This window comes from Hoplias malabaricus, chromosome 2 (genome assembly GCF_029633855.1).
Source record: "Hoplias malabaricus isolate fHopMal1 chromosome 2, fHopMal1.hap1, whole genome shotgun sequence".
Lineage (NCBI taxonomy): Eukaryota > Metazoa > Chordata > Actinopteri > Characiformes > Erythrinidae > Hoplias > Hoplias malabaricus.
This window is the reverse complement of record NC_089801.1, coordinates 71,430,548-71,454,281: the sequence shown is the minus strand read 5'-3', so window position 1 is coordinate 71,454,281 and position 23,734 is coordinate 71,430,548. Positions and strand designations below refer to the sequence as shown.

At 41.6% G+C, this 23,734-nt stretch overlaps 1 protein-coding gene across 1 annotated transcript in view; it reads right to left on the bottom strand.

Moving 5' to 3' along the window:
• sorcs3a (sortilin related VPS10 domain containing receptor 3a) overlaps positions 1-22,932 on the bottom strand; it is a 309,782-nt gene extending 286,850 nt beyond the window's left edge. Inside the window, exon 1 of the mRNA XM_066658235.1 lies at positions 22,175-22,932. Within this exon, the coding sequence (XP_066514332.1) occupies positions 22,175-22,783 (609 nt within the window). The 5' untranslated portion in view covers positions 22,784-22,932. The remainder of the gene's footprint in view (positions 1-22,174) is intronic.
• Between the last annotated feature and the right edge of the window lie 802 nt (positions 22,933-23,734).

Here is a 23,734-nt window from a genome sequence, read left to right as displayed (position 1 = left end):
CACCCTTAGTTCAGAGCTCACGTATTTTGCTAAAGTCTCAAGAATCTAATGTACTACCTGTACTTTTTATGACAAAAAAAAAAAACAATAAAAATGGCCTTTGGATTTCACTTTAAATGTGTTTAGCTATGTACCTTTATGAGCTGCGTGTGTGTGTTGGAGTGGAGGTCTAAAATATCCTCATCTACTAAAGAGGGACACTCCAGAAAAATGTGGGATCCACTACTCATAAGGTAAATGTGTGCAGTTGGGGTAGCATCTGAGCTGGAATGTGTAAAAACAGGCAGTAAATCGTACACCTTGCCTTGTGAACAGAATGAATTGAACAGATTCTCTTTTATACACTTTCAGTTGAGCATTAACTGTGGTAGCTCTGATCCTCAAACTTCTTTGTTCAAGCTAGTTCTGGTGATTTGGGTTGAGTATTGCTCAAGGCTGGTGATCATAGTTAAGAGAAAGCCAACAGAAATGTAGAAACATGTTTTGTTCTTGGAAAGAACGACATTCTCACAGCACATTTAATAAGCTGGTGAAATTAACATGAAACATGTCTTACATTGGGCATATGACTCTCTCTCTCTCTCTCTCTCTCTCTCTCTCTCTCTCTCTCTCTCTCTTTCTTTCTCTCACCTATTGTCACATCACATAGTAACAAACTATGACAAACTTTGGGTCTCCTTTGTTGTTATAGAGAGGCCCTATAATGTGTTATAAAATAATAATATATGCATGGAATTGTAACTAATCATAAGCTATTACACAGGTTTATGCTACAGGCTTTGCATGGTATACGTATGCCACGTACTACTTTATGAATATGATCATTAAGCCTTGCCAATACAGCATTCATAGTAGATGTTACTAAGTAGTACAAAACTACTGAGCTTTCCCTGTTGAGGTTTCCACACATCCCTGTTTGAGAACCGCTGCTATAGACTCTATAATAGCTAAGGATTTACAGTTTGTATGAAAACGTCTCAGAGCTTCTCTTTGTGTTTGCCTACATGAGATGCAGCTCTAAGTGTGTGTACATATCATTTTAATTACCTCCTCATGGTGGGCTCGTCTCTAGCTCGGGAGTAAATCTCATCGTGTTTACATCCATTGTGTTGAAAGAGAATACACTTGGCAGCTCTACCCGGAGAAGGAGTGTGTCCTCTCACCCCTTCTCTAATTCTTTCTCTCTCCCTCTCTCTTTCTCTCCCTCGCTCTGTTTTTAAAGTCTAGCTGCCTCCATTTGGCTAACGCCATTCCTGTCACCATGGCAACTGAAGAGCAGGGAGTCATCATAGTACCACTCTTCAGTCGCCCTGTTAATTGTGTGGCCCTAATTCAACTACACTAAATGTGTTCATGCTGTGTTTGACTTGACTCCATACATGATACTCTCCAAAAATAAGCAAAAAATTAGACATAAATAACATGCGATATCTATTCAACTGGGATCCGTAAAGTGTCCGTAGGTGTGAATGTGTGAGTGTGACTGGCGCCCCCTCCAGGGTGTATTCTCGCATTGCGCCCAATGATTCCAGGTAGTCTCCAGACCCACCGCGACCCTGAACTGGATAAGGGTTACAGATAATGAATGAATGAATGAATGAATGAATCTATTCAACAGATTCCATCTGGTCTATGATATAGATAATTGTAGTACTCTGCAAAATCAGACATCACATTTCATTTATGTAATTTGGCTGTCAAAACAGCCATTAAGCACAGGCTTTTCAGGTTTTGTTTGATTCTAAGATGGACATTCTACTACATAGGAAAAAGTTAAACAAATATTAAACAAATTTAGAAAGCATGGAACCCAAAACAACCATGCAAGAGTTGTTGCATCGCCAAATCAAGGTCTGCTTGTGTCTCTGGTGGTCTTTCCTCTGTGAGAAGAGGACTCAACACTATGGGCCCAAGTTTCTTAATGATCCTTCTGTTGAATATAGGCTTTTATTTTTGCTGATGCTGAAAAATGCAGTAGATGTACATAGGCTCGACTTGACTGGAAATGAATGAAGCAAGGTCTCTGAGTTTTGCACAGTAGTGAATGTGCTGCATTGATTTGATATTATTTTTTTCTTTTTAAATATGAATCCATGGTTTTGAAGGGTAGTGAATGCATTCTCTTTCATTTCATTCTCTCTCTCCTTCTCTTGCTCACTCGCTCAGTTCCGACTCTGGGTGTAGGGTGTGGAAGTTGGCGGCACGCTCAGAGAGACAGTCAGGTAATGGGATTGAGTGTAATTTCCTCCTGCTTTTATTGAGCTCAGGCAGACAGGCAATAACCACGCAGGCAAAGCTGTGGCCCCCTCTTTTATTATTTATACCCACTCGATTAGGAGATGAAACTCCGGCAGACGGCAGAAGTTGCATCAGCGAGGAGACAGCAACACTCTCTCCAAGAACATACAAACTCTGGAGGAGCCTTTGCCACGGACAGTTCAAAAACTTGCCCCGGATCAGGACCGGTGGCTGGGTAGGGTGGTGGGGGAGGGGTTCAGGTTTCTGAGAGGCTAAAAAAACAGCCTCCAGTAGTTCATTGAGAATCTGTGTTGATTCATATATAGATGATATTACATTCATCATTGACAAATGTGAAAAAAAGGCATTTTTAAGCATGAAAGAGATTATGAAATAGCTTTATATTCTTTCCACACTTTAAAAGTAAGGGTTTCTGTGTGGGAACCTTAGGACCAAGAGGATATTACCTTCTGTTTCTCCAAGCATTGGCATTACACATCTAAGCACAGTCTGGTATCAGAAGTAATCATATAAATACATACGAGCTAACACCCAAGAGTTATTACAGGTCAAATATATTGTAAGAAATTAAGAATCACTTTATACTTCTAAAGTTCCAGACTGTAGTTCATCTGTTCCTCTGTATGGTTTGTTAGCCCCCTCTTACCTGGTTCTTTAATGTATAGAACCCCCACCTGTTGCGGTGATGGTGGGGTTGTATTAGTGTTAATTTATGGTTATGAGTGGATCAGACACAGCAGTGCTGCTGAAGACTGCTGGAGCCACTAGAACATCTTTGAGAATTCAATGATATATTTGAATGCATTTGAAAAGCCATCTGCTGTTACACAAAAAGAGCATTTTTAAACTGCTGAAGGATTATGAAATAGCTACTGAAGTTACAGGGGCTACACTCTTAAAAGCAGACAAGGCTCAAAGGATCCTGCATGAGAACCGTAGGAATCACTTTCCATTCCCCTAAACATCCTTTCAGCGACATCAGACGTAAAAAGTTAGCGCAGAGTTTTCTAGTAAAGTTTAAACCTTTCTGGAGAGTTTTAATGTTGAATGTTGCGTGCACCGGCAAAAGAATCAAATCAAAAAAAGCAATGAATGGAAATATTTTTACACCAAGTACAAGTTGTTATATATAGTCAAGGGTTTTTTGTTGTTGTTGTAGTTGTTGTTATTTTTTTTTTTCATGGAACTGGCTTGTAATTCAAATACAGTACCCATCAAAAGTAACACAACATCTCATTAGTCATTGGTGGAATAGGATTGGTCACTGTATAGAACTGTGTACCAGCCCCTACCTCTGCACAACACAAGTCTCAAACACATTAAGAAGGCGAGCAGTTCCACAAACTAACGAGACCACAGCTGTTCACTGAAAACCGTTCCAGGTGACGACCTCATGAAGCTGACTGAGAGAATGCTGAGAGTGAGCAAAGCTGTCATCAAAGCAAAAGGTGGCGACTTTGAAGAATCCAAAGTATAAAACATGTTCTGGTTTGGTTTAACACTTTTGTTTACTACATAATTCCATATGTGTTCCTTCATAGGTTCAATGTCTTCCACATTCATTTACAATGTAGAAAATAATAAAAAACTAAGAAAAAAACAATAGAATGGGATGTCATCCAAACTTTTGGCTGGTACTGTAAATTCACAATATGTGGAAATTGGCCCACAACAAGGAAAAACCTTCCTGAGTGGGTATGTCCAACTTTCGATGGGTACTGTATATAGATGTACATACATAGAGTCTCACTCAATCCCATGCAGACACAGGGAGAACACACCAACTCCTCACAGACAGTCACCCGGAGGAAACCCATGCAGACACAGAGAGAACACACCACACTCCTCACAGACAGTCACCCGGAGGAAACCCACGCAGACACAGGGAGAACACACCACACTCCTCACAGACAGTCACCCGGAGGAAACCCACGCAGACACAGGGAGAACACACCACACTCCTCACAGACAGTCACCCGGAGGAAACCCATGCAGACACAGGGAGAACACACCACACTCCTCACAGACAGTCACCTGGAGGAAACCCACGCAGACACAGAGAGAACACACCACACTCCTCACAGACAGTCACCCGGAGGAAACCCATGCAGACACAGGGAGAACACACCACACTCCTCACAGACAGTCACCCGGAGGAAACCCACGCAGACACAGGGAGAACACAACACACTCCTCACAGACAGTCACCTGGAGGAAACCCACGCAGACACAGTGAGAACACTCCACACTCCTCACAGACAGTCACCTGAAGGAAACCCACGCAGACACAGGGAGAACACACCACACTCCTCACAGACAGTCACCTGGAGGAAACCCACGCAGACACAGGGAGAACACACCACACTCCTCACAGACAGTCACCTGGAGAAAACCCACGCAGACACAGGGAGAACACCACACTCCTCACAGACAGTCACCTGGAGGAAACCCACACAGACACAGGGAGAACACACCACACTCCTCACAGACAGTCACCTGGAGGAAACCCACGCAGACACAGTGAGAACACTCCACACTCCTCACAGACAGTCACCTGGAGGAAACCCACGCAGACACAGGGAGAACACACCACACTCCTCACAGACAGTCACCTGGAGAAAACCCACGCAGACACAGGGAGAACACCACACTCCTCACAGACAGTCACCTGGAGGAAACCCACACAGACACAGGGAGAACACACCACACTCCTCACAGACAGTCAATCTGCTTGAATCCCCCTGCTTTATCCTCTTTATGAAGCCCTCCATTAGAAATAGTCTTTATATACGGGTAACTTTATTATCATTAGCAAACTCTCTGTTTCAGCTTTAAAACCCCTATTCTCTCTTCTGTAAATTCACAATTCTGAAGATTAGAGGTGGGTTTTTTTTAGATAGTGGTGATGTGTTGGAATGTACTGTATTACACTTGAGGTGTCTCTGAATAAGTCTTTTCTGGATCAAGGTAAAAGGGTTTTGTGCTCCCATTGTGTCTTCCATCGAGCTCATTATCATATTTCATATCCCTTGTTTTACATTTCTAACCTACCTAGACCACTTAACAGTCACAAAAATGGGTTCTGTTGATAAGCAGAGCTGGAATACACAGAGCTGTCAAACTGTGGAGAGTATACTCTCTCAAAGATAGAAATGTTCATTAAATATATATTAATAAATAATGAATATATTGATTCAACATGAAACACTATTGGGAGGCACTGCGCCTCAACATTTGGGTGTCTCTCACATCCTGGGTTCAAACCCAACCTCAGGATCAATGTGTGTAAGAGTTTGGTTTTTAAACGTTGAATCCAGTGATTACCTTTTTACTGTAGATGAATGAATTAATAATTATTACCGTCAGTCAAAATGTTGATTCTTTTGATTATTAATTGATCACTTGTCTGCCTTTTCTGCAGTAGCAGCTTCTACTTTGTTGGGAAGGTGTTATTCTTGATGCTGGAACATTTCTGTGAGGATCTGTTGGTATGAAAATGATAGTGAGGTCATTCTCACTACAAGTTGCAAGTTACAAATGGCTCACCAACACCACCCAGACTCATCATGAAAAAATGTATGGTTCACTTTCTCTCTAGAAAGTTCAGTTCATCTGCTTCCCAATGGGGGCTTTATACCTCTCTGACACTTATCATTGAGCATGGTGACCTTAAGCTCGCGTGTAGCTCTTCCAGAGCATTCCATCAAGTCATCAAACACTCGTGTCACAGTTGTGTTACCAATGACTAACACAAGCTAACAGGTACTCAACTGGAGTGTTCAGTAAACGCAATGAATGTAAATGAGGTAATTAGCGTGGACACAATAAGGAAAGGAAGCCCACACATAAGTCAATTAGCCTTAAGCATGGGTCAAGTATTGAATAAAATTAAGATTCGTTGATTGGAGGTCAAAATGAGATATGGCTTCGAGACAAATAAGTGCCATAACCCACAAGATTCTCTAATATCTGCTATTAGCACATGCTATGACCGACAAAATCGAACACATCTCTACAGCGCATAGAAAAGACAACGGCGTTTAAAAACTACAGCAATTCCTCAATTCCTCAACCATGCAAAAAATATCTCCTGCATTTCTGCAAATCCTCACCAAAATCATTTATAAACGCTTTAAATATTAACGTACTTCTCCACACAAAGAAATAAAGAATTAAATAACCCTCAAAATAAATACTTTTATCTGCGCCTTCTGTTTTTTTTTTTTTTTTCTTCTTTTCCGTTTAGCAGCAGCCGTGTGCAGGCTCCTCAGTCAGCGCATGACTTATTTAGCAGCACCCTACATGAACAGTTTCCCTAGAAAAGACACAGTGGAGAAGCTTGAGCTCAAAAGAATTGGGAGAATGGGTAACAACTACAAGTATGATCACCAAAGATGTTTAAAACATAGCGTAACTCTGTTTAGAATAGTTTTGTATTATTATTATTTGCACAGCTGGCTGCATCATGAACCACCGATCATGAACATGCTGGAAACTGCATGAACTGTTTGTCAAAACATCTGGTAATGTTAATATTAAGCTGATGGCTTTTATAAATATAGTACTGAAATGTCTATTTCAGTCTTGTCTCTAATGTGAATTCAAACATATTTGTCGTAAAGGCCATTTCCAGGGCTTTGTCAATTTCAAATGTACCCAGTTTGAAAACTCTGTTTTGACCACACCGGCACCTACACATCCCCCAGAACACACCTCAATATTTGTCTATTCCTGCTAGTCTCTCATGATGCGTTCTGTGTGTTTTTGAGTTTCTCAAATTCATAACAAATCGACTGCTGAGACTAGGGTTTAAGTAGGACATGGCATAATAGACCACTGTACATATTATAACTCTTAAAATTCTACATTCATTCTGGTTGCTGTTTATAAACTACTCTATGTCTATACACTGCTCTTTGTTTTACTCTGGTGTGTATCAGGGGAGGGTGGGGTTTCCCTCTTTGAGTAATGGTTCTTCTCAAGGTTACTTCCTCATGTTCTGAGTCACCTCTGCAACTTGTGGCTAGGACCCAGAGTTCTATAAAACTGCTTTGGGACAACATCAAACATAACATCAAACGTGCACCAATGTTCAGAGATCCTGTTTGTACGAGCTTTAGAGAGTAACATTATATTGCCAAATAAATAAATAAATAAAATATATATTTATATGTAATAAATATCCAAAAAACACATTTAATATTTTTCACAGTTGCTTTCTATTGAATTTTTCATTTTGGGAATACAAAATTTGTCCACAATATATTACTGTTCACATAGTTTACCCTTTAGTTTTGCGTTTCATGAGGTACATCTCAAAAGTGTGCCTTGTTCTCAAAGGCTGTGGCTAGAATGCTAAACATTTATAAAAATAACTAAATGTAAAACTGGAAAGAGAAAAAAAAAAAACAAGTAATGTAACAAATTAATGAGTTCAGGCAGCATGATCTCCATGGTGAAGATGTTTTTCTTTTTTTTCCCATGGATAATCTGTCACATAGAGTTAATTAGACAATGTGTTAATTTGCGACTGGTTCTAGGGTGGTATTTGTTAACATAAATCTACATCAAAATGCTGTGCACATGCAAAAACTCCTACACTGTATTTTTTTATGCAGTGTTTTAAAGCTCTTTCACATAAATCTGTCCTATATATATATATATGTACACATAAATGCTTAATAAGAAAACAGTTCCTATCTGCCCCCTAGATATAACACATGCACTCTTAGAAATGTGGTTCTCCATGTTTACATACTGATTTAGAACTATAATTTCCATATAAAACCATTTCTGTGCTTACAATCATTATTCAGATTGATGAAGAACATGTTGTATACAGTTCTATTTAGCAACAAAAAGCATTCTATTGTTATGTCCAGCTTGTAAGAATATAAGAATAATTATTGGTGCTATCTCATAGAACATGTGTATAGCTCATTCACTCATGGATAGGAATAGGATCTACGCTCTAAATGGCACTATTTCTCACATACTCACTCACATTTAGGGACTGCACCACGGGGGGGTGCTATTGTGCTTTACATCAGTGGAATTATTTATCAGCATGGGTTGCTAAATCAGCTGGCTTTATACAACATATCCCTATATTTATATAATGTAGGGATATGCTGATTCCACATTTACAATACGCTCAAGATGTTACAGCAGTTTTCTTAGGCCCTTCTTATCAACACAACAGATGTAAAACAGCAACTGTAACTAGGCTCATGAGTCCAGTTTAGCGAGGAATGGTGCGATGAGGATAACTGTTTATCCCTACAGTGGAAAACAGTCCATTAATTCCATCAAACTGAACAATAAACTGAAGAATAGTTTTGAGGGTACCAAACATTCACAGCAGTCACACTTTATTAATGCGCAACATTCACAATCTTTATAAGCTCATATGATAACAGCTCATATACACCATTACATAAAGCTTATTCCACTATTATGACAAGTGTTTATAAATGGCTCTGTATGTCTACATATATAAAGGGCTCATGTAGGTACAGTACCCATCATCTCATTAGCCATTGGTGGAATAGGGCTGTTCTACAAACTAACGAGGCCACAGCAGTTCACTGAAAACCCTTCCAGGTGGCGACCTCATGAAGCTGACTGAGAGAACGGAGAGAGTGTGTGAAGCTGTCATCAAAGCAAAAGGTGGCTACTTTGAAGAATCCAAAGTATAAAACATATTCTGGTTTGTTTAGCCCTTTCTTGTTTACTACATAATTCCATATGTGTTCCTTCATAGTTTCAATGTCTTCCACATTAATTTAAAAAGTAGAAAACAACAACAAAACATTGAATGAGATGATGTCCAAACTTTTGACTGGTACTGTACATTCACGGTATGTGGAAAAATGGCCCAAAACATAAGGACAACCTCCCTGAGTGGGTGTGTCCAAACATTTGATGGGCACTTTTGATAAAAACACTGCCCTAAAATATCACCAATGATTTTCTTCCATGAAAACAAATAGTGGTCCTTCCAAAGTATCACTCCAAATAACCCTTGCTGGCACCTTCCTTTTTTGAGAGTGTACACATCACACACTCTCCCTTCACCTGAGAAAATAGGGTCTGTCTTCCATCAGCTCTTACATACTGTGTCAGTTCACTGGTTAAAGTGTGTCTAAGCCCCAGGAGAGAGACCAAAGATGGCCTTCTAGTCCCAGAGAGAGCAGCAGTCAGGTCATTTTGAATCTCTGAGGAACTGAGACAAGCTACTGCACAGAAGACATCCAGAGGAATAGAGGATATACCCCCACTCAGAAATGTACAACTGCTGCTTCGCTCACTCAAGCAAGAGGATGGAGATAGGGAACATGGCTTGTTCAGCAGACTTTACCAAAGCAATGATTTTTGAAGCAATAATAAAAAAAAATGTCTTTCAATCCTAGAGCACCACTGTTCTGCAACAGTGAATTCATGTCTGGCCAAACAGTACAATAATTCATGGATAATGTTTCTCAACTTAAAATAGTAAAGGCCTCATTTCATTAAATAATTCATACATAAAATAGTAAAGGGATTTCATTATGTACCGCACACATTATCATTAAACCATCACAGCATCGCACTTTAAAATGAAACCATATATAATCAGGATTCAGAAATGCTTCCTCCATCTCTGGGTCCAAGCTGATTTAAGATGGACCGGGGCAAAGTGGAAAAGTGTCCTGTGGTCAGACAAATCAAAAAATGTTATTCTTTCTTTGGTGATTACGGATGCTGCATCCTCCAGTGTAAAGAGGGGAGGGACCGATTGCATACAGTTCAAAAGCCAGCGAACTTGATGGTATGAGTGGGCATTAGTACACATGGCATGGTTGATTTGCATATCAGTAAAAGCACCGTTAATGCTAAAAGATATACACAGGGTTTGGAGCAACATGCTGCTATCCAGGCAATTTCACGGCCCACTTCCCGCATGAATTATAACAGCATGGCTGTTAGCATGGAGGTCTCAAGCTTTTGAACAGCTGAAATCCTATAATGAGCAAGAATTGGTAAAGAATTCATTTTTTAAATGTACAGCCACAGTTCTCCTCAGTTCCCAAATGATTACAGAGTGTAGTTAAATGAGTAGGTGACGAATAAAGTGGTAAACATGTTCCTGTCCCCTTTTTTGGAATGTGTTGCTGACATCAAATTCAAACTGGGCAAACATTTTACAAATAACAATAAACCTCCTGTATTTCAACATTTTAAATATTGTCTGTGTACTACTTAAATCAAATATATGTTTGTAATAATTTGCACATCATTGCATTTTGTTTTATTTACATTTGTACATACCTCAACATTTTGGAAATAATACATTGATAATATATTATGGATAGATATGGAAAGACATGTCCTTAACCTCTTTAAAAGTTAAGGATTTGTGGGTCTCCAAATAATAAAATAAAAAATAACATCTAATGATCGGCCAATCATTATTTAGATATTATTTAGACCCTCTGTACATATTTCTGCTCACTATTAGATTCATACAGCCAGCCATACTAAAGTTCTGCACCTCCTACAGCAGAATGACTTCTTACCATCAGAAACAGCTTTCAAGCAAAGGAAGTTTTTTACATCACATTTCTGTTGGGTATTGCTCATCATGCAGTGTGTGTGTGTGTGTGTGTGTGTGCTTCTTTCACTCAAATACATTTATTCACTTGAGAATGTAGACACAGCAGAGACGCATCACACCACACAGTTTGTCAGACAGAGAGAGAGAGAGAGAGGGAGGCAGAGCTCGATGGGGAGGGAAAGGTATTTATCACAATGGAGATGAAAGCAAATCAAATTTGACACTGTGTTATATCAATGTAATTAGCACAATGGGACAGGGACTTTTTTTATATTTTTTTTTGGCAGGTTTGGGATCAGTGGCCAAGCGTGTGATTACATTGGAGTGTTCTCAACTAGAACATCCCTCGCAACTTTTGCCACCGCAACAACTCCCAACAATGGAGATAATGAGGGCGGTTTAGAGCGTGGAATATTGACTCTCCAAATCCCTCATCCGAGCTGATCGCCTTTCTTCCAGTAAAGCGCATGAGTTATACATGATGTTGCCCGCTGGGAGGGAGTAATCTCAGGGAGAAAGCAAGAGCGTTATGTGTAGGGAGGCTCTACATGGAAGAAAATGACTCATTCTCGGAAACGAGCCTAGAAGAAACATTCCCTGGCTTTTTCCGGAGCATTTTTTCCTTGTGTCAGAAAAAGGTCGGAAGCCAGAGAATCCCCCCACCAATTATCTACCTATTGTCTTTTACACAGATGAATAAGTGATAGCTCATGAGGAGCTCAGCAGTAGCATGGCCGGTTGAAAGCGATATCTTCCCACCAACTTTGCCTTGGCAAGCCCCACCGCCATCTTGGAACAAGCGGCAGCCAAGATTATGGTTTCCCAGGGCGACCCCGAGATAAATCCTGCAACTTTGTGCATGGCAAAGCGCCACACACTTCTGCTAGCACAGGAAAGGGGGCCGGCAAGTGAATTTGTAAACACTAATTAGGGGAGAGAGGGGGTAAGAACGAGGTTTTTTGGACCAATACATTATTTATGGCGTCCCATTGCCTCTCTCCGACAGAAGAAGCGGGCCAGTTCTAAACAAACACAGCTCCTTTGCAATCCATTAGCGTCTCAGGGCTCGTTCCAAACTGCAGCAGAAGTGGAAGAGAAATGGGACAGCCTACAGCCTCGGAGTCCTCATGGGTATGTGCAATTAAGGACCACTAGGCCACAAAGTGCGCCAAGTGGGACACGACTTTAGCGAAGCCTTGTATCTTAGTCTTAAGAAAGTCTATACATGAGCATTTGAGAGAATCCTTGAGAAAGGCCTGTATATATTTAACCACATGAACTCATTAAATATAGGTGTTGCCACATGTACATTGTAGATGACAGCAGTACGTTTTCATCCACCTCAGTGAGTGTAGAAACAGAGCTTTGTGACACTGCCATTTTCTCTATCACTATAAAGGATTCAAGGGTTTTTTTTTTTTTTTAGTTGGTTACATCATAGAGTTTCAACAAACTCTCAAAAAATTGTACATATTCTGACTCTCCATTCTGACTCCTGCTGTTGTGATGGTAGCTTCCTTTGTAAGCGAACTATGCCTCTCAGAAAGAGAGGCCATTGAAAGAGTTTGAAAGGAGGTCATAACCTGGTCTTATCTATTTATTACATGCCATACCAGTCATGTGGTTATTACCAGAGCACACTGTTAGTGGCAGTGGATAGATATGTGGGGTGCAAATTCATACAATGCCAGATCACCTTTGGTCTTCATTACAGGCATGGAATGGACTGTCACAGGACACCAATAGAAACCTCTATAACTCCACGCTGTGATGTCTGGCATGTTGCTCTAGCAAATACAGCAGCCCAATGCCATCCTGAAAGATTTCTTCTGTATGTGGAGCTCAATAAATATCACCTGTATCAGTCTAAAATCTTAATAATTTACTGTTTATCTTTCTTGTTGTGTGGATATCATTGAAACTTGGCATTTTTTCTTGAAGATGAGTGCATTTTACAGTCTCTTAGTCAGCTCCCGTCCATTGGTGCCACTGTTTCATTAAATCCATGCAAAAAAGAATAACAGAAACAGTGCTGTAAACTGTTGCGAGAGAATGTTACACAAGTGGAAGTCAATTTCGCATTTGCCATTTCTACACTTATAGACATTAGGGTTAGGATTGAGGTTAGGGTTAGAGTTAATGCTGGGTAAATTTCAAAATCTATGGGTGAACTATATTTTATACACATTGTATACATCCTGTCAATGTTTTTCTATGTTTGTTTTTAGTTTGTATGAATTCACTTTGACACCAGAGTGCAGGGTGTCAGGGTCCTGGGTTTGACGCTCACCTCAGGTCACTGTCTGTTATGAGTTTGTTCTCCCTGTGTCTTTATGGGCTTCCTCCAATGCTCAGCTGTCCTCCCACAGTCCAAAAACACATTTATAGGTGGAGTGGTTGTATGAAACTGTCCACAGCTGTGAGTGTGTGATGAACTGTGATGGACTGGTGCCCTTTCCAGAGTTTGATCCTGCCTTATGCTCACTGATTCTGAGTAGGCCCTGAATACACTGTGACCCTGATGCAGATGGAGGACTAATACCTATAGAAAGACCTTCCACAGGATCTATGCAACCTTCAAGATCAATAATAGGATGAATTTCCTTTGAAATACATGAGTAAAATATGAGGCTGACTGAAAAAGCTAACTTTCCACTGCCTACTAGAGCTAAGATTTGCACTTGAGAAATCCTCAGCAGGAGAAACGTATAATGAGCTAAACCTGAGGCTAATTACTTTACTGAATAATGCTTGCGCACTTGCAACACACAGACAAACGTGTGCCTCTCACTGATCCCGAACCCCGAAGACATAGAAACTGAAGCTGACCCTGGTGCCTGGAGGGTCACGTGAGTGTTCCACGTGACCCTTCCTCTTACATAAGTGTTGTGGGAGTTGAAAACCAAGGTAGAAACTTTCCCTGAACTGCTCTTGGTGCTAAAAACCCATTGATTAGAGCGATATGTCGACGTTTTCAGCTTTGCATCTGGAATTCCAGTGAGACGTCGGATCTTCAAAGGAAGCCCCGAAGCGCGTGATGGTGGAATGTATGAGAATGACCCTGTCTCTGTGAAGCCACTCGGCATTAGGCTCCATTCAAGTGTGCCACGGCAGCACCTTGCATCTTATGCTAATCAGTGGTTTTGATTTTCTCACTGAATGTACGACATCAGCGACATCAAACTGCAGCGGGGAACATGCCTCATGGGGGAAAAAGCAAACCTGCCAGAACATTAAAACACTATTGATCAGCTTCTCTCTCTCTCTCTCTCTCTCTCTCTCTCTCTCTCTCTCTCTTTATCTTTCTACCTGTCATTCTCCCACTTCACAGATCAAGAAAGAATAGGTATATAACTATAAAAGTAATTTTACAGGAGAACAAAATATTTTCACAGCTTTGAATGGGAGTTTAGGGAAGTTACTGATTAATGGATCACAGATTATTAAGCCATTTTTAAGCAGTCCTATTGGTCCCTTCATAATCGTGCAGTCCAATGAACAGTTGGACGGAATAATGGCTTATGACATAAATACACAATGAGTAAACACAGTATATAAACATGTGGATCAGACACAGCAGTGCTGCTGGAGTTTTTAAAATGCACAGCCAACAGCATTTTGTGGGTGGCGTTCTTTGTCCACTGATGAAGGACTAAGGGACGACCAACACAAACTGTGCAGTGGCTGATGAGCTACTGTCTCTGACTTGCACAGGGAATAGACAGTGTTTTAAAAGTCCAGCATCTCTGCTGTGTCTGATCCACTCATACCAGCACAACACACACTAACACAGCAACACCATGTCACTACAGCGGTGACAATGATCCACCGCCCAAGATCATATATATATATATATATACTGTGCTCCAGTGAGTTACAAAGTAACTTGGGCCCAGAGAGTCAGCGATAATAACAGAAAGCGTCGGCGAGGTAATAGCTGTCACTTCGCGTCTGTCAGAATGACTGAAGCTGAAATATTGCTCATAAACTGCCAAGATCACAAAACACCACAGGGCCTTAGTAAGTAATAGCCCACACAAAGAGCAACGACAAAGGTAGGGGAGGGGGAAAAGAAAGGAGACCAAAGCAAGAAAAGAGCACGAGAGAATAATCTGGTCGCAATCGCGATGAGAGAGCGAAAAATGATGGAAGGCACAAGGAGACCGAAATAGTGCAGTGTTGACAAGGGGACAAATTAGGGTAGAACACAGTGCCTTTGCCTACATGTCAGGCCATACTGCTCTGGGGAGGCAGCTAGCCAGGTCATGATGTAGCTGACAGCCTGAATGCCACTGCTACACTCCTAAAAACAAAGGTGTCAAAACAGTTCTTTGAAGTAATGCCATAGAAGGACTACTTTTGGTTCCCTTGAAGACGCTTCAATGTATGGACATTTTCCCTGTTCTCCCAAGTCAGGAACCAATTAGGGACCCTTATATGGGATGAAATTCTTAGAATACATTCACACACACACACACACACAAATCAGGGCACTAGTGACTTTGAGCGCACACACACCCGGAGCAGTGAGTGGGCATCCAGTCCCAGAGCAGTTGGGGATTATGTGTCTAGCTCAAAGACCCCTCAGCTGTGGATGTTGAGGGAGGAGACAGTGCTGTTCCATCAGAACTCCGCCCCCATTTTTCCTTCCAGCTGAGAAGATCGGTCTGGTGATCTTTTTACTCAATGTTAATTCATTCAATGTCTTTAATTGCTTTCTGTATTTCCTCATTTCTATATTTCTACATGTGTAAGTAGAAAAAATATAAATGTGTAAATGCAATAATACTGAAATAAATCAACAGAGAAATGTGGGAATGCAGGGATAAATGTAGATAAAGAAATTAATTATATACTTTTTTTTTCATAATAAAGGATTATGGTGACGCCTTTACACTAGATACTGGAGCATTGCTGTAAGGATTTGGTGACATTCAACCATGGCTCCATTAGTGAGGTCAGGTACTGATGTTGGATGATTAGTTCTGAATCACAAAAACCACTCCAACTTATCCCAAAGGTATTGGACGTTGCTTCACCACTCCAGAGAATGCAGTTCTTCCACTCCACAGCTCAGTGTTGGGAGATTTATTCCCCTCTAACCGATGCTTGACATTGAGCATGGTGACCTTAGGCTCATGCACCTGCTTTGTAATAACCCATTTGCAGCTCATACAAGCCGTTCTGTGTGCAATGGAATGGGTGCACCTTGAAGTAGCTGAAAACACACATTAGGGGAGGCTCTCGGATACATAGTGTCGGCCGGATATTAAGTTGAGAGGGCAAGGAAGGACAGTCTGGACCACTGACATGTCTTAAACCCATCAGACTCCATCAGAGTCCATCAGGCCACCCACAATAATGATAATAATGGCCATAATAATAATTCATCCAATAGATCCCGAAGCTCTTCTTTCATTTCCCATAAAACCAGGGAGCGGGAGTGTCCAATGGAGACAAAGCGCTGGGGCCGGACAGCAGGCAGTGAGAAACATGCTTGAGTAGGCATTCTGCGGGCCCGGGCAAATTCTTTCAAAATGGATGCTTCAGTCTTCAAGGTAATTATTGAAGATTTACAGCTGAGGGGCTGGAGAAAGGGAATAGTCAGGCAATAACCCTTTCCCAAAAAGTGCCGCGCCTGCTATCACTGACGCTTACAAAACGAGCTCCTAAAGCCCAGCTTAATGTCTCCAGACAGGGCCTCCATGCAGTGGGTTAGCAATTTAGATCTCCAACTGGGAGTTGTTGTTTTGGTTTATTATTTTTTTTTTTCTCTTCTCGGCTGAAACGGCCAGAAAGGACCTCAGCTTGCTTCGACATGAGGCTGAACTGCTGGGAGTATTGGAATTATTCAGAGAAGGAAAACACTTAATTGACTTTGATTCAAATTCAATCAATGAGCTGCTTTTTATCGAACTAGAGAGTACATCTGCTGAAAAATTGGAAATCGCCACATCAGTGCTTTCCAGCAGCACTGTAATATTGAAGAATGTAATCCTTGTAGAGATAGTGTTAGAACTACTTCTCACTTTCTTAAATTAACCCATGTCTGCAAAGGCCCCAGGGACTGAAATTTCTGCCATTTCATCATCTTTTTTCTCTTTTAATAACGTGATGTGCCACTGATATATTTGATATGTAATAGATGTGGTATGAAAAAGCTAAAATAAAAATACAAACTCATTTCTATATTACTATTTTGCTGGAGTGAGAAATGAATTTTTAACATTAAAACACATTAATAGGAATATAATTAACATATAGATTACATTTATCATCACTTATTATTCAAACAGAGTCTAAGTTGAACCAATCCTAACCACACTCTGAATAAGCACTCTTACACACAGCGCATCCGAACATATAAAAAGCCATGTATATCATGTATAGTGATAGTAAACATGGTAAGACTTCTCTGATTGGTTTCACTTTGCGAAGCTTGAACGTGCACACGCCGTGACTCCCCTAAGAGCAGATTTTAACCAGAAAAACAAACAAATAGTGTCAGGCAATTTCAACCCCACTGATTTCTGGAGCTGCTACACGACCTTCCTATCCCTTCCATATTTTAGATATTGAAGTACTTACCAAAACTTCCATTCGGTCTTAAATAAACTGTATTTAAACTTAGATTGTTGTAGTAAACAGTTATTGCTAGGAAACATTAATGCTAAACATTAGCTTCATTATACAGTAAAACCTACAGCAGTCATGAGAAATATAAAATTAATGTCTATATTTAGTTGCTCACACAAGCACTGTGCAGCATCAAATATGCTAAAATTTCATGTTGACAACAACAGCTGTTATTAAATAAACACATTTGTTTGTGAATACATGTGTTATACATATTTAACTCAACTGTAACCATCACATCATGGTCATGTTTTTGCTCCAAAAATGCATTAAATGCACTTGTTGCTACTAAAGCTCCCCATATGACATAGTGTTAGCATCAAAGCAATGCCTAGTGTTGAGTGTGAGTTAGGGTATGTAACGTTGTAATGATACACAAACATATCATAGACACACTGATGCACTAATGTGTGTTTTACACGCTTTGCCGTGATACTGGCTCGAGAGCGTAGATAACCTGTTTGATTGTTGAGTGAAGGGAATGAATCTGATTGGCTCTAACCTCAAAGCGCTGACACCCAGCCTTTATTTCCATATGCATTTGGCAAAGATAACAACAAAATGTCTGTCCATTAATCACTGACATCAAATGACATTACAGTAGATTTGCACGTGTCATCAGTTTTCAAACTCCCGAACGACACTACGCACCTGAACAGATTTCTCACTTACAAAGTGAAGGTCTTATGCCAGTATATTAGCGCAATATATCCAGAGGGCGCTATCAAATAGGAACATGCCAACTATGCGACAGTACAGACACAGGCCAGCACCAACACCTTGCCAGGATCCAGTATGAGATAAAAATAGACAAATAAAAACAAAACGATCACAAGCGCAGTGCAGAAGTCGAAAACCAACCGTTGTTCTTTTCATTTCCAGTCTAAACAGCCATTAAGCGCAAGATATTCATTTTCCAGGAGAGGTGCTAATACTGATAATAAAATCCACTTAGAACTGAAAGCAAAAAGTCAAAGAAAAATATCTGAGCGGAAAAAGCAGTTTCCAAAACTGGAGTTGCGTTCAAAGATGATTTAGAATTATCGAGAAAATAGGAGTCAATACAAACATCCAAGACCTGGTGTTCCCTTCAGATGACAAGTACTTGCTCTTCCTTCCAATCTGAGCATATACAAAAGGTGTGTGTCCATCCGTCCCTAGTGACGAGGCAGCTCAACACTGTCGGTCTATGAGGACGATGAGCTATCTGCATGACAGTGCTGAGAAAAGGAAATAGACACAAAAGAACATAGTCTGCAAATTAGACAAAGAATCAACTGATTACTGAATGTGTTTGGGGGTACTGGATCATGAAAACGCATCCAGCTTCTGAGACTGAACTTTGGAGGTGTGTAGAAGGTTATAATAATGTAGAAGGTTCCTTTAAAAATAAATAAATAAATAAATAAAATAAAGTACATGTAAGGGAAAGAATGGAAGCTGTAATAAAAGCGGAGACAGTGTATTATATTTAGCTGCTCAAGCTTAATAAATTCAAAAAGTCTTTTTTTTATCATTATTTTTCTGGCGCTAAAAAAAAAAAAAAGAATATGCTTAATGGCTGCTTCGAGTGGAAATGCAATAAATGAAGAGTGGCCTCCGACATGCCGAGTAGTGTTGGTTGGGAATATTTCAATATTTCAGCTTAGCGCCCTCTTGATAATTTCACCCCTTACTCCAAGCGCTCTGGCCGGTCGGCGCAGTCCAGCAAGTAAGGTCAAAGGACAGTGTGGTGCACTGTAAACAATGCAAGCAGCCATTATTAAGTTGCTTTAGGGCATCACACAGAGTGTGGTTCTTATTGGAAAGTGGGCAAAGTAATATTGCAGATATTATATTGAAACTTATCACCATCTTGATGGTATTTGAAGATACAGTCTTAAAAATATAGGCGGCAATAAAGGTTCCTTGAGGCATTGCTACAGAAATAAACATGTGTGGGTCTCTAAAGAACATGTGGTAGCACCTTATACGAATCGTTTATTTATAATGCTTCATAAGGTAAGTCATAGCATGTTATAGGGCATAAATAATATCTAATAGTAAGCCACTTTTTCAAAGGAGAGCATATAACAACAGTTGATGGCACAATAATGAGGTTCTCTTCTACAGTGTGTTTATGAACGTTATGGAACCTGATTTATAGTGTTTCATTATGCATTATCATATCATCGGCAGCATCAGTAGACCCCGTTTAACTCTTCAAATGCAGATTATCTTCATATCGACCCTGTCTGTTAGAACAATTCATCACTGAGTGTTTATACATCTTCAGTTTCAACTGCAATTAAGTATTACTTTCACATTAACCAAGCTGTTACATATAAAGGTGCTAGAAAGTGTTCTTGGAATGTGAAGGACCTGTTGTAAATGCCCTCCCTCTCTCTGTCGGTGTAGGATTGCTCTCTTTCTCCCTATCGCTCTCCCAGTATTAGAGCTCTCCTCTAAAGGTGTTGAGGTTTCACGTGAAAAAAACTGAAATCTCCCAAAATAGTACTTTCACTGGCAAAGGATAAAAACCTTATTGACTTTCAGAGGGAGTGAAAGTTAAAAGATTTTGTTACAATTAATTCCAGAGCATTTCTATTGGTCCATTCTTCATGGAATTTTCAAACAATTTAAAGGACAGCTGCTGTGTTGAATAGGACATTGTTTATGTTCCATGCAACATTTCATGTGACCCTTCCTTATAAAGGACACAAAGCTTTTCCTCAGTGGTCATTAGTGGTCAGTGATCCAAACACCAGCTTCCAAAGAGGCATCGGCACAACAGTTTCCCAACATTTAATTCTAAATATTTTTCAAATGCATTAAATACATTAAATGTAATATTGTTTTTAAAAAAACATAATTAACACAAAAAATACATACGGCAAATGACTTTCATGGATAAACCTCTTGTGAAATAAGAGTTGTATGGAGCTGTAGAGCTGTGAGTGGGCTGTTAACGTAAGTATAACATCATTGAAATAGAAATATATGTTCATTAATATTAATAATGATATATATCCAATGTTTAATACCCACCACAGTATCAAATATGATGTCACAAAGTGGTTAAATACACTCAAACTGGCCAGGAACATACTCCCCGCCTCTTTTACAACACTCCCCCCACCCACCAGCTTTAGGACTGTCACACTTTTTATGGATTTAATGTTAGGTGATCTTGGATGGTGCCTTTAAATTGGCTCAGCCTGCTACGTGATTAGAATCCACCCCCCAACAGATTCCACTCGAAGAATACATTGTAATTACTGTGTAATAAATCATATTATTAATCATTGAATAATAAGCTTCCTGATTAGAGTGTTAATAGCTGGTGTCGTGGTGTTGGTAGTGGCCTCAGTTCATACAGGCCACTGTGGCTTTGAAAAATCTTTACGCTGACCAAACCTGTACGCTAATGCACTACCCCATTAGCCTGGACATGACAGGACTTTAATGTTAGGCCTATTCCCCTGGACCAGGCTGCATTACCTCATCCTCGGGGTCCTCTTAGCTGCTGTCTAGGAGCATCTAATAAAAAGCCCTTGGGGTAAAGCCCTTTGGCGGAGTGATCCGGTCTCTCCAGCTCTAGACGCCCCCCTATTGGAGACCATGAGGAACTGCAAGTCCCATATCTGCTCAAAAGCCACTATCTTCAGAAACTTTTTTTTTTCTTTAGGGCTACCAAGCCAGACACCCTCCCTCACCGTGTAATAGAGAACACTGGGAATGGCTGTACCTGTAAAAACACAGCCTGAGAAGTGTATATCTACAGAACAGAGATGCCCATAATCCAGATATTATTGGGTGCTTTGTATGCCCATCCAACATAGAGCATTGTTAGGCATTTCTCCATTGATTCAGCATAATCTCTGCAGCAACGGCTGCAGTCCAGGTTAAGCAGTCCTGACTACAGCACAATTCCTCAGGATATTATTGGGGTCCCTGCAAACTAACCATAGGTTTACACAGTGCAGCTTAATAAAGTGTTAGTTCTGAAATGCAGGGTTTCACTAGTTCAAGATGCATATAAATACATGGCTGCAAACAATGGAGTTAATTACATAGAACATCAGTGAGGAATTGCCCAGAGGACCAAAATAAACAGCAATGACAGAGAGAGAGAGAGAGAGAGAGAGAGAGAGAGAGAGAGAGAGAGAGAGAGAGAGAGAGAGAGAGAGAGACTGAACACACATCTATTGTCCCAGCGTAGACAGACTATTACAGCAATGATGGCTCCCTGCATTCAACAGCCCCAAATTAGCTGAAGTTCAGTGTCATATTTGTCCCTTCCGTTATCACTTCACAGACCAGTTTCTAAGTCCAGGATTAAGCCTAAACCCTGACTAAACAGGACTTCAAAGAGATTCAGATGTGTTTACGAAAGCCCAAAGAGTGCAACCCAACTGAGCATTACAGCATAAGCATCAGCCCGGCAGAGAGAGAGAGAGAGAGAGAGAGAGAGAGAGAGAGAGAGAGGGGAGAGAGAGAGAGAGAGATTGGGTCAGAGCAGTGAACCACTGAAGTACACCAGCTGAAGTTCAGAGCCTCATTGTTCCATCCCTTAAAAGCCTTAAAGACCAGTCTCTAGGATCAGAATTAAGCCTAAGATCAATGTTAAACTGCCCCCATGGTTAGTTCAGAGAGAGAGAGAGAGAGAGAGAGAGAGAGAGAGAGAGAGAGAGAGAGACTCACGGTGCTGTTGTGGCCGGTCCAGTAGACCACAGCGTGGTTGTGCGCCGAGTCTCCAGCCAAAGCGAAAGTGCTGCTGCTCAGTCTGGCATCATCCAATTTGGAAGTGGTCACTCGGCCGTCGTCACGGCTCCAGCGTCCGTCCGCGCTCACCCTGTGTCCGTCCAGCAGCAGCCCGTGGCTCCTCGAGCGCTCATCCGAGGTTGTCTCCGGGTCGCCGAGATTGGGGTCTCGGCGTGCGGTCAGTTGCGCAGCGGTGTCCGGTGCCGCTGCGCCTCTTTTGCGCCTGGACGTAAGTGCGGTGCTTTGGTCACCCAGCGACCACGACGACACTTCCTCGCGCGTTTGCTCGGCCACTTTCGAGTTCCAGTCGCGAGCTCCCGTACTTTCAAACGCGAGCGCGGTGCGGCGGAACTCCGCGCGATTCACAGACTTTCCGAGCGTCATCACGGGGCCCGGGCCAGTGTCCAGCTGCTGGAAGGCGTCCCCGCTCCTGACCGCCGCCGGCCACGGGCACGAGGAGCAGGTCACTTCAGCGGTCCCGGGCGCGAGGAGCTGCAATGACCAGACGAGGCACGCGCGCAGAGCCAGAGATGCGCGAGCGCTCTCCATGGTGCTGAAAGTCACAACAAACGCCTAAAGTCGAGGCTTCGGTTCAAGACCACTCACTCTCCCTCCACAGCGGCGAGAAAGAACTGTGTGTGTGTGTGTGTGTGTGTGTGTGTGTGAAAGAGAGAGAGAGAGAGAGAGAGAGAGAGAGAGACAGAGAAAGAAAGAGTGTATGTGTGTTGCGCTGTGTATGAGTGTGTATGTGTGTGTGTCTGTGAAGTCCCCCTCCTCCTCCTCCTCCTCCTCCTCCTCGTGAAGCGGAGCAAGGCTGTGTTACGGAGGAGAGCTCGAGACTCCGGGCTTGGGCAGAGCAGAGCGCGCGCTCCTCAGCTAAACTGTTCACGTTCAAACAGGAGGAGGGTATCACACACACGCACACACACACACACATACACAAACAGCAGAGAGAGAGAGAGAGAGAGAGAGAGAGAGAGAGCACCAGGGGGCGGAGCCAAGGGAAAGAGAGTGATAAAGAGAGAAAGAGAGAGAGGGAGAGAGAGAGAGACTAAGGGGAGACAAAGAGAGAAAGACAAGAGGGAGGGGAATGGAGCGACGGGGAGAAAGTGATAGAGAGATTGCGAAAGCGCCAAGGGATAGAGAGAGAGAGAGAGAGAGAGAGAGAGAGGTGTTGTTTTTGTTCGCTGATGTAGTCGTGTATGTAGCAGATTAGCATGTTAGCAAACTTGCGGCTGGTACTTCCCCGTTGTTGTTTGTTGTTGACAATTGGAGGTTATTTGTAAATAACGGAACTTCATAAATAACAGTGTGCTCGAGTGTGTGTGTGTGTGTGCGGAGCCAACGCGCGGGGAAATCGCGGAGTTTTCGCACGTGCGCGCGCTCCCGTGACATTTCTCCTAGTGTCAGGAGCGCGCGCAGATGCAGTTGGCAGACAAGGCTCGCTGTGTGGGCAGGAGGGTCACAGTTGTGGGCTACAGGGCAGAGGAGAGGAGTGTG